The following is an 11,729-nucleotide window of genomic DNA, read 5'->3' on the forward strand; positions in this document are numbered from 1 at the left end:
AGAAATGAGGAAAAGACAAGTGCTGGTGACAAAAGGGTAATGGTAGCCCTAGTGTCACATTTACTAAAGAAACAAAAACAAAACAAAGCTAAAAATGAAAGCTTGCCACTCAAAATTGCGAGCGCTAGTCCCACTACATGGCACCTCCCGCTCCAAGGACCTGCTACTCAACCCTCTCTATACTGGGATCAACGGCCTGAAGCTGGGGGGGGGTGACAAAAGGGTGCTTTCAACTGAGAGAGTGCTGTGATTGGATACAAACGGAGATGCTGCGGCTGCTGTGATTGGTCGCAGAGTTTTGAAGCAGGGAGGGAGAGGAGGTCGACATCAAGAGCCCGCTGTTCAACTGGTCGCCCAGCAATGCATCTCCTGTAGCGCGTCGCAGCTGCTTTCTCAAAGACACGCACACACAGACACACACACGCACACGCACACACAGACACATACACATACACGCACACTCAACTCAAACAGGATTCATTCAGAACACAGGAACCGGAGGTAAACTATGGGCAAGTAATGTGTGAGTAATAATTGGTCAGTGTGATTAATAATCGATCAGTGTGAGTAATAATCGATCAGTGTGAGTAATAATGAGACACCTCATTCAAGTCAATCCCACAGAGTTAGTGACAAAAAGCTGACACTTACATATGCTTGGATCTCTCTCCCTCTCTCCCTCTCTCTCTCTCTCTCTCTCTCTCGGGCGTGTGCGTTGTGTTCTGTGAGTGTATGTGAATGTGAGTGAGTATGTCCTAAGTAAGAGGGTGTAGAGAGCTGACCTAGAGTAGGCAGGGAGAGAGAAAAGGTAGAGTAGAGAGAGTAGAGTCGAGGTAGAGAGAGCGAAGTGAGTAGAGAGAGAGGTGGCGAGAGGGAGAGAGAGAGCGACCTGGGAGTCAGAGGCAGTAGTCAGGTAGGCGAGTAGAGCTGCAACTTTGACTGTGGTTGAGCACGAGGCATCTCCTCTCTCTCTCTCTCTCTCTCTCTCTCTCTCTCTCTCTCTCTCTCTCTCTCTCTCTCTCTCTCTCTCTCTCTCTCTCTCTCTCTCTCTCTCTCTCTCTCTCTCTCTCTCTCTCTCTCTCTCTCTCTCTCTCTCTCTCTCCTCTCTCTCTCTCTCTCTCTCTCTCTCTCTCTCTCTCTCTCTGGTAGCTGTCACAAATTAATTCTGTTCATTTTTTTTAAACATCAAACGCAACATGATTGAGGGCCACTGCTTTAAAAACGGAGCAGGCCACCTTCTTTTTATAAGGGAGCTCCTCTCCAGTCTCCCATGTCATTGCAGCTAGCTGGCAAATCACACCCCCCTCACAACAAGAAGAGAATGGTACACCCTGACAGCCTCTTCTCCAACAGCCTACACACACACACACACACACACACACCCAGAATCAAATGGTACATCCCTAGAACCTGTCTCCTTCACCAACCTGCATCTGCAATAAGACTTCTACCTTTTCACTGTTGACTGACCACCCCCCTTCTCCCTTTACTGGTACATCCCAGCCCTCCTCCCTCCTCCCATTGCCCTCCATCCTTCCTCTCCTCGGCCACACTCTGCCTCTTTCTCCTTGGCGAGATAGTGATCCAGCAGCCTCCCTCCTTCGTTCTTCCCTCTGCTCTGAATCGCAGGCAGCCAAGAGGACCACAGGACCCTGCAAAGAGAAAGAAAAAGAGAGAGAGATCACAGACAGCAGGTAACAGATTTCCCTTTCTCTAATTAGCACTGCTCCCTCAAGCTGCTGTTGTACGGTTTCTGTTTGCTGCGCTGTGCTGTGCTGCATTGCACAGGGCTGCACAGCAGACTGCAGCTGCTGTAGAGAGAGCAGGTGGCAGACGGGCTCCTCCAAGTGCGTCTCTTTTATGTCTTTTATTGGCCCTTGCTGCTGGACACATTGTGGTGGGACTGGGCCTCAGTGGGCCCGATCCTGGAGCCTGGTGCAGCCCTAGTCCTGCAGCCGCCCTCCTCTCCCTCCCCTCCCTCCCCTCCCTCGTCCATCTACCACAGGGGGTTTTAATGCTTTTTAATGCTGCAGTCCTGTTTGTATTCGCCTGCCAGTATAATTGTCGTAGCTGCTGCTGACTCACTGCCCTCCCAATGCCCTCTCACCGCCCTGCCCTTGCCCTCTCACCGCCCTACCCTTGCCCTCTCCCTGCCCTGCCCTTGCCCTCTCACCGCCCTGCCCTTGCCCTCTCACTCTCCTGCCCTTGCCCTCTCACTGCTCACTCTTGCAATCTCCAATGGAAGGTGTCTGATTTTGAGTTAAATTGTACAAAGTGGTTTACAGGTTAATCAATGATTCCTCTCCAGCACAGCAGGGGGTATCAAAAGCTGCCCTGATCCCAACCCTGGTACCTGAGCACACTGTCACAGGGCTGCTTGTTTTCCTTGCTCCTCTCATTGGCATGTTGTCTATCTACATGTATTATTCTTTGTGCTGAATGCTGGTGAATACACTGCTCTGTCTGGCCAAGGGCAACGATGGTGGAAACATTTGCAGACACGCAGGCACACATACACTCATAGACACACACAGGCACACACACACTCTCACACACATGATAGGATATTGAACAGGGAGAAAGTAAATCAGGCAATGTAGATGAAAAAATTCCGCTCGCCACGCTCAGGACTGTATTTGAGGGCTATATTTAACCCTGAGTCACGTCAGAGCGCATCTTGTGAATGTGACAATGTGTAATTAATACAGACTCTGCTGTGCTGATGAAATAGCTGTTCTGGCAAACCAGCACCGGGGCGTCCAATCAGACCACAAGAAAAGGAGAAAAAAAACTGTAAAAATCAGTCAAGAAGACTCCTGAGCCCAACTGCAGTGTGGAAGGCAGAAGGTTTGAGAAAATGTACTGGGGATCTGAGAGCCAGCTAATTCAATACAGTCTAGTATAGAGAACTCAGTGCTGTACTGGGGATCGGAGAGCCAGCTAATTCAATACAGTCTAGTGTAGAGAACTCAGTGCTGTACTGGGGATCTGAGAGACAGCTAATTCAATACAGTCTAGTGTAGAGAACTCAGTGCTGTACTGGGGATCTGAGAGACAGCTAATTCAATACAGTCTATAGAGAACTCAGTGCTGTACTGGGGATCTGAGAGCCAGCTAATTCAATACAGTCTAGTATAGAGAACTCAGTGCTGTACTGGGGATCTGAGAGCCAGCTAATTCAATACAGTCTAGTATAGAGAACTCAGTGCTGTACTGGGGATCTGAGAGCAGCTAATTCAATACAGTCTAGTATAGAGAACTCAGTGCTGTACTGGGGATCTGAGAGCCAGCTAATTCAATACAGTCTAGTGTAGAGAACTCAGTGCTGTACTGGGGATCTGAGAGCCAGCTAATTCAATACAGTCTAGTATAGAGAACTCAGTGCTGTACTGGGGATCTGAGAGCCAGCTAATTCAATACAGTCTAGTATAGAGAACTCAGTGCTGTACTGGGGATCTGAGAGCCAGCTAATTCAATATAGTCTAGTATAGAGAACTCAGTGCTGTACTGGGGATCTGAGAGCCAGCTAATTCAATACAGTCTAGTATAGAGAACTCAGTGCTATACTGGGGATCTGAGAGCCAGCTAATTCAATACAGTCTTGCTGGCAGCTGCAGTTTTCTAGATGGCCTTTGCTGAAAGCCGTTTAGTTTTTTCAGGGATGGCACCTATGCTTCACCGTGCTTTTGTTGTGCTTTATTACACTTTGCGGTGCTTTTACTGCAGTGAAACGTTTTATAAAGGCCGAGGCTTCTGTTAAACACCTGTCTGTGTCCTTGTCTCTGACAGCGAGAGCAGCAGCAGTGCGGACAGGAAGATCAGAACTCTGACAGCAAAGGAACATCCTGACATCTGACTCACTGAGACAACAGCCAATTAGAAACAGAACAGAGGGAGAGAGAGCCATGGAGCAAAACAGAGCAAAACCCAGCAACACCAAGACAGACTCCAAACCCATCACCAAGGGGCCTGAAAAAACAGCGCAGCCAAGCGCAGCAAAGAAGGAGGAAGCCAGGCCAGCAGAACCAGCCGTCCTCCCCAAGAAACAGCCTTCCCAGCCCCCTGCAGAGCCCAAGCCTGCCCCTGCCCCCACCACCACAGCTCCGGAGAGCTCAAACAAGCCTGGGGTGCCGTCATCAGAGCCTGACCGCAACGGGGAGCAGAGCGCCGGAGGGGAGGGCGAGGGGGAGGGGGAGAGCCAGCCAGCAGGGGGCAGCGCCTGCGATACCTTCGAGACCCTCAAACCCTTCCTCCTGGGAGGGGCCGTCATCGCTGCTGCCGCAGCTTTTATTCTGGGAGCCGTGCTGCTGGCACGCAAGAAATGAAGAGGGACAGGTGGCAGCGGATACTCTCTGTCAATGTATAGAATAACATGACAAGAGTATTAATGATTAGTGTAATATAGAGAAATGCATTCGATAACATAAACACACACACACACACACACACACATGCACACACACACACATGCACGGACATTGCTGTTGTTGGTTATTATGGGGGACCTGCCTTTCAAAGTCATTTGTGAAATAATCTTGTGCAGCAGCAATCTGCTGTAGACAGGTCCTGCAGTCACTGATTCCATCTCTAGAAATATGAATTGGCTACCCAACAAATCGATCGAGAAACCCCTTGGTCTGGATTTCATGTCGGGCTCGACTGTGTGTACCATCAACCATCACGACACGTGGCACACCTTTCAGACAGGCAGGCAGGCAGACAGACAGGTAGACAGACAGACAGGCAGGCAGTCTCTCTCCGCTGTTCAGAAAGACACAGCAATGACATCTTCAAATTTCAATGCTAAACCAATGAGAGAGTAATAATGTTCTCACGAATGCACTGGTCTGGCGGACTGACTCGCCCCTCCTGTCTCCTCTGTTAAGGAATTCGATTCAGGGTTAAAGTTAGAGTCAGGGTTAGGGGTAGGGTTGAGATCCAGGTATTTGTACATAAAACAAAACAGACCCTGTACAAAAAAATCCACCCCCACCCCAAAAAAGACAAGACTTCAGCTGGTTCCAATGTAGAGCGCTGTGCATCTCCAGTTAGCCAGCTGGAGAGATCAGAGGGTACTAGTTAGTAATTAGTAATGTTTACTCATGGCTGTGCTAATGCTACTCGTGCAGTGAAGCTGGTGTCATTTTGGCTCTAAGGAAGGGTCTGTACTGTGTGCTAAACTATGGTGGACATTTAGACATAGTTGCATCATCTTCACTGCTCTGAAAGCATTGGGATTGGAGGGAACTGGTTCCCTAAAGATAACAAGATTCTGGGGTTCACAACACCCCTAAATTATTACCCCTGACCTATAACCATAGACTTGAGGCCACTGTGTCACGAGGACGAATCAAATCATAACATCTCTCGAATCAGCCATGAGAACTGGATCGCCTTGAGTGTGTGTGTGTCCAGGGTGGTCCCGCCCCCTTTTCAAAACCCCTGTCCAATAACGCGCTCCCTGTTCATCCTGGCACTGCATGGTTTTGTCCCACCCCTCACTCTCCTTTTCATTCCTAATAATAATAATAATAATAATAATAATAATAATAATAATAGTAAAGGATCATACAAAATAAAAAGAAGCGTATATATGCAATAAAGCAAGTAGGAAACAACCTTAGATGATAAATATTAGTGATATCTTATAGTTCTGTAGCTCACACCAAGACCATGAATGTTATTCATTTTTATTTAAATGAATGAATGAGTGAATCTGCAAACATTAGCTACTGCTCTTTGATCGTTGTGTTAGTTCCCATAGTGTTGGATGTATTGTCTTCATGGAAACTGGATTTCCAGTGACACACTTGTGAGGTACTGTAATATCTTCCAGAGGGCACTGAGTTTACAGACAGCTAGCAGTCTATAACCAGACATGACGTCAATACGCTGTCAGAAATGAACTCCATCTCGGATTTGACACTAAAACTAGAAGGAAGTTGGGGGTACAAACGCAGGGCTAACCCAACCCTGGTCCTGGGACACCGTTTGTGTGTGCCTGTGGTTGTCATCCCAACTAAACTCTCAATTACTCAACTAGACCCTTCATTGAGCTGATAATCTCCTTAATTAGACTTGTTTAATTGTTTTCAGCTCTTAAACAGTTGCAGATTTCAGGTTAGCTGTAATATTGTATAGGTTGGGATGCCCTGGGCTAGTGCCTTGACCAGTGTCCTGACCGTACACTCTAGATGGGTCAAAGTGGGTCTCTTCATTAACACCTCCTGTCAAACTGCTGCTGTTGATGTATTCCTTTATGTAATCAAAACGTGTGGTATTCAGAAATTAGCAAGCAATATTCAGAAACTTTTCAAGGGCTGTTTCAAATTATGAACTCGATTTTTCGATTGGTGAAATCCTTTAGAACTTGTTTAACTTTTCATTGCTGTTTAACCCAAGACAACAGTCTTTATAAACAGTCCTTACACAAGGAATTCCTTAAAACAGTTTTTAGGAATAAAACTCAAACACATAACTGCGTTCCACTCGTTAAAACTGGACGGGAACTTCTAGTTTGAACTTCTTGACCAGAGTGACGACAACAGGCCTCATTGTACTTTTTAATCTTCAGTATTTCTCAAAACCTCACACACACCTCAACCCTGGCTCTGCTCCGAAGAGATATTAGCATTGACCTGCATTGTACAGAATGAAACTTCAGCATTTCTCGTTACTGTGATTCTGTCTGGGAGCGTCTGCTCCTTTTCTCCTGTCTTCGCAACAGATAGCAGGGAGCAGCAGCGCTGGCCTCACCCTAGAGAGACCCTGCATTCCTTTATCAAAGTTCTCCACAGTAAATTTGCACTGTAAGTTTGCAGGTCCCCTGTGATTTTTCCGATGGCTATAGTATGCATTAACCATAGTTTGTCATGCTTTCTTTAAAATATGCTTTACCATACCTATCTGTGCTTTGCAATGCATAGCTATGCTTTAACTGTGCTTTATTACACTTGCTGTGCTTTTACTATGGGAAGCATTTCTAAGCGAGGCACAATGCTCTGTACACACTGTGACATGCTGGTGGCTGTCTGTCTGTCTGCGTGTGTGTGTTGCTTATTTACTCTGTGTGTTCATGACGTGTTCCTTACTGCCCTACGTGATTTGTCACTGAGGCATGTGAAATAAACACATTTATTCCCAGAGCTGAGTCGTTTAGTCTTTTCCTGATGTCCTCTGAATGCTCACAGCGCACTGGCGCCTCTGGTTTGTGGAAAGCATTGGCTGATGCACTGACAGAACTGGCTCAGAGACAAAGACCCACGCTGTCCACTGCCACACGTCGGCCATTTCGGCTCAAATCGCACACCGATATCTGATTGGCTTGGAGTCGCAACGACGCGCAGAATTCCCGGTCTGGTCCAATGAAATGCAGCCTTACTTCGTGCTTGGAAGACAGAGCGGCGATTGGCCCTAGCGCCCTGGAAAGGGGAGGCGGTTGGGTCGTTATTTCGCCCAATGCAGTAGCGTTTTGTTGCGTTCGCCGAGCCCTTATCGCACTTCCGCTGCGGTTGGCAGCCCCTTTCCGCTCCGCATTGACCGAGAGTGAACGTGCTCTCCCAAACTCTGTGAAGTAGGTGATTCAAAAAATAAATACGAACATATCCATCTGTCATCAGATATCCAGGCCGAGCCGGTACCTCTTCCACACAAGCACGCGTTGTTGTTTCTTTGTTTTTCAATGTGTTTTTGGGGTGAGGTACCAGGCATGGACGCATGCATGCACCTCCAAGGCCCTCGGTGGACCCCGATCTCTCGCCGGGTGCAGCGCTGCGCCTCGTTGCATCAGCACGCACAGCTCGTGTGTGCCGCTTCTCATTTATATAGCAACTTATTCTGTGTTTTACTGAAGTGTGTGTTTAATGTTTATACTCCGTAGTTTAGTACCCGTTTCAGCAGCGTGGCTGCCGATGTATGCAAGTCAAATGGTGTAAACGGGAGCAGACGGATGCTTTTAATTGTATCGCAGTGTGTGTAATACATAAAGAACGCACCGTTACGAGGGTGTGTGTGTATATATATATATATAACGAAGAGGAGTAACTCGCTATTTAGTTATTGGCCAATTCAAATATTGATAGTGAGTTTTAAGTTTTATTTCTTAAAGTGTTTCTAGTGGTCGAGTTTTTTTGTTTTTTTGTAAGTTCTGTCGTTGTGCACACGTGTGGTTGAATTACAGCACATGGCGTTCGATTGTATGCTGCCGGGGCGCACTAGCCCAATTGGAACAAAACGATTTGATAGCGGCCCCAGTGCGTTATTCATGGGCACCTGAACATCCACACCGTGCGATCGCATTATCACACTGATAGATACCGTGTCTAGGACTTGCACAACATGTCATTTCTGGTAGCTGTGGAGAAAGCTGTATACACTAATAAAACAAGAATGTTGCAAGTACAATAACACTGCAGTCTTCAGCTATCCCAAATCTACACCTCAGTGGCTGCTTTCACAGACCCTGATTAGCACTGATGCTTCAGGTAAAGCAGTCCCATGATTGGTGCTAACTGGGGTCTGAAACCAGCCACGGGACTGTGTAAGGGTTCCGGGCTGTGTTGAACCTGTGTCTTTGCTGCACTCACTCGCTTGTCTCTCCCACAGGATGCGTTACGTAGCTGCTTACCTCCTGGCCGTCCTGGGCGGCAAAGACGCCCCCAAATCCGGAGACCTGCAGAAGATCCTGGAGAGCGTGGGGATCGAGGCGGATGATGTGCGCATGGACAAGGTGGGCAGGACCGCCACAGTTTCGTTTTTGGGGATTTTAGTTTGTTCACTCTGCCCCCAGGCATGGCAGGGCCAGCACAGATACATTTCAACAGCGCAGATACAGAGAGAGAGAGCTGAATAGACCATTCTCAATACAATATAATAATTCAATAATCAAATAACTCCATCCAGAAATGAGTTTGAAAGCAGTCCCTGCATTGGCGTGCTGTAACAGAGGCATGTCTGCCAGCGTTGTGGACACAATGACTTGAACATTTTATTTATGTCCTGAAAACTGCTGCTTTTAATCTCTTAGTCATACACGACCTGTGTTTATTAAAAAACAAATGAGCCATAGTTGAATTCTCTAGTAACGCGTGTTTTACTGAACTTTTAGTTGATTTATGAACTGTTAGATCCATTTGAAATTACACATTGTAATGTATTTCTGTATAATTGCTCTGTACACTGTGCAAGTACTCATATTTGACATGCATGTTTTTGACAGTGGTTGGTTTGGGGCAATGCAGGGATACTGAACTATTGTGGTTCTTAAATGTGTCCCTAATGAGCGTCAGTGAAACAGAGAGTACCGTGCCCAGGGATTGGAGTGTGGAAGGCGGGCTCTGAGCTGACAGGAGCGTGTGTTTGGGGTGTGGAAGGCGGGCTCTGAGCTGACAGGAGCGTGTGTTTGGGGTGTGGAAGGCGGGCTCTGAGCTGACAGGAGCGTGTGTTTGGGGTGTGGAAGGCGGGCTGTGAGCTGACAGGAGCGTGTGTTTGGGGTGTGGAAGGCGGGCTCTGAGCTGACAGGAGCGTGTGTTTGGGGTGTGGAAGGCGGGCTCTGAGCTGACAGGAGCGTGTGTTTGGGGTGTGGAAGGCGGGCTCTGAGCTGACAGGAGCGTGTGTTTGGGGTGTGGAAGGCGGGCTCTGAGCTGACAGGAGCGTGTGTTTTGGGTTTCAGGTGATCAACGAGCTGTCTGGAAAGAAGGTGGAAGATGTCATTGCCCAGGGTGAGTCTGAGGAACCAAGTTCTGCATCTTGTGGAAGACACAGCACTAAATTCAGAAGCACTGAAAGGAACTTCATAAATATAATGACATCTGTATAGACTAGAAGTCTTCCTCTGAGTCTTCAGGGTAAATTCAGTGATAAACGTTTTGAGTAGAAGTCAAAATGTACTCAATATTTACTCAGTTTGGCATTTAGTTTCTTTTAGTATTTCTGAAAATCTCTAAGACTTGGTATTGCATCTCCTGATGAAGCAGCCTCTCTTCATTGTACTTTAAAGAAATGTGAAGTGACCCCAGTCCTGCTATATACAGGGTGTTATGGTTACACGACGATTGGCTAGAGCAGGGCTTCCCAACCCTGGTCCTGGGGACCCCCTGTCTCTGCTGCCTCTCATTCCAACTGAGCTCTCAATCACTCAGCTAGACCCTTCATTGAACTGACGTACACACTGTCTCACTGGCTGTGTTTGTGTTGCAGGCTACAGCAAGCTGGCCAGTGTTCCAGCAGGTGGCGCCGCTCTTGCAGTGGCGAGTTCAGGAGCCGCAGCAGCTGGGAGTGGTGCTGCAGCTCCTGCTAAAGGTGAGTCCTCTCTTCCCTTCCTCTCTCCCATCAGCAGATACTGACAGTCCATTGACTGGCTCTCGAATGATGAAGTTTTGTGATTGCCTGCACTTTCCAGTACTAATTTATTTTTTGCTGATTTGATGTGCAATTCATTTTTCCCCTCTCAATATAAATACAATCATAAAGTAACCAATTCAACTGTTTGTGTCGTGCACTGAAAGAGTGTTGAAGCTGCAGTAGCAGCTGTGATCAGCAGGTGGCAGCGTCAGAGCTTCACTGTAGTTGGGATTTGACGTTTTCTGTCTCTCTTTCCCAGTTGAGGAGAAGAAGGAAGAGAAGAAGGACGAATCGGAGGAGTCTGATGACGACATGGGATTCGGTCTCTTTGATTAAACAGCTGCGTGCCGGTATCCAATAAAAACCTTTTCCACAGACAGCCTCCTTGTTTCAGTCAGATTCTTTTCTCCTGTGTCTCATTCCTCTTTGCTTTTGCAGACTTGCTCCTGGGATCAGTTCTAGTCCTTGAAAGTTTTTAAACTGCCAGTCCTAAAAATTGCTCACCACTAGAACACACTGTCCCTCAGCTCTAACAGGTATACACTCCCATCCTCCCAGTCCCTAAACTGTAACCACTAGACCACACTGCCCCCCTCCCTCCCAGTCCCTCAGCTCTAATCACAAGACCACTCTGCCTCCCTCCATCCCTCCCTCCCAGTCTATCAGCTCTAACCACTAGACCACACTGCCCCCCTCCCTCCCTTTCCCTCAGCTCTAAACAAGGGTTCTTCTTTCATGTTTCCCCTCTCGCGTCACTTCTCAGTGTGATCAAGTGTGGATCCCGATTTCTATTCTAAGACTTGGTATTTCAAAAAGAACAGCTCAGCTGGTGACTGACGTATCTGTGAAGAGCAGGAGGTGAGAGCCAGTCACAGGGACAAGATGCACTAGTTCAGTACGTTCAGCAACACTACACGATCACTTCAGAACAAAACTGCAACACAGTATGGGGGTCTCCTATAGTTATCAGAAGCTGTGGTGCCTGGTTAATTCCTGCACATCACTGAGAGAACGCGAATTGTGATAGCAAGTGGAACTATGGCACTTGCATTTTATTGAAGTTTTTCTTGTGTGTAGAGAGACACGACAATCCAGTTGTAATGAAACTCTTTAGCACAAGTCTGGGTATGCCTGGAGGTGTCAATAGCTCACAGTGGTGTGTGTTTCAGTTGAGGCTAGCGCTGGGCTGCTGTGAACCTCATGTTTCTGTCAATAACAGGATACCACTGTGGGAGTGATGGGGATCCATGCTGCCTTGCACTGTAATGAAACTGACAATACTGTATAATTGCACAAATAGGTGGGGGAGGGGGGGTGCTTATACAGCAGGTACGTGCCTGTGTTTGAACACAGACTGCTAGAAATGCACTGGTATAGCTTTGTTCTGG

At 47.5% G+C, this 11,729-nt stretch overlaps 2 protein-coding genes across 2 annotated transcripts; both read left to right on the forward strand.

Annotated features, from left to right (window-relative positions):
- The first annotated feature begins 1,366 nt into the window (after positions 1-1,366).
- LOC121330136 (cell cycle exit and neuronal differentiation protein 1-like) lies at positions 1,367-7,143 on the forward strand. The gene is made up of 2 exons (XM_041276431.1): positions 1,367-1,694; positions 3,790-7,143. Exon 2 carries the CDS (start codon positions 3,906-3,908, stop codon positions 4,323-4,325), a length of 420 nt encoding a protein of 139 aa, XP_041132365.1. The 5' UTR covers positions 1,367-1,694; positions 3,790-3,905; the 3' UTR covers positions 4,326-7,143.
- Positions 7,144-7,349: 206 nt separating this feature from the next.
- Positions 7,350-10,720, forward strand: LOC121330135 (60S acidic ribosomal protein P2-like). The gene is made up of 5 exons (XM_041276430.1): positions 7,350-7,573; positions 8,605-8,728; positions 9,671-9,719; positions 10,198-10,299; positions 10,601-10,720. Exons 1-5 carry the CDS (start codon positions 7,365-7,367, stop codon positions 10,675-10,677), a joined length of 561 nt encoding a protein of 186 aa, XP_041132364.1. The 5' UTR covers positions 7,350-7,364; the 3' UTR covers positions 10,678-10,720.
- Positions 10,721-11,729: the final 1,009 nt, after the last annotated feature.

The sequence above is a fragment of the Polyodon spathula genome, chromosome 17 (assembly GCF_017654505.1).
Source record: "Polyodon spathula isolate WHYD16114869_AA chromosome 17, ASM1765450v1, whole genome shotgun sequence".
NCBI classification, from domain to species: domain Eukaryota; kingdom Metazoa; phylum Chordata; class Actinopteri; order Acipenseriformes; family Polyodontidae; genus Polyodon; species Polyodon spathula.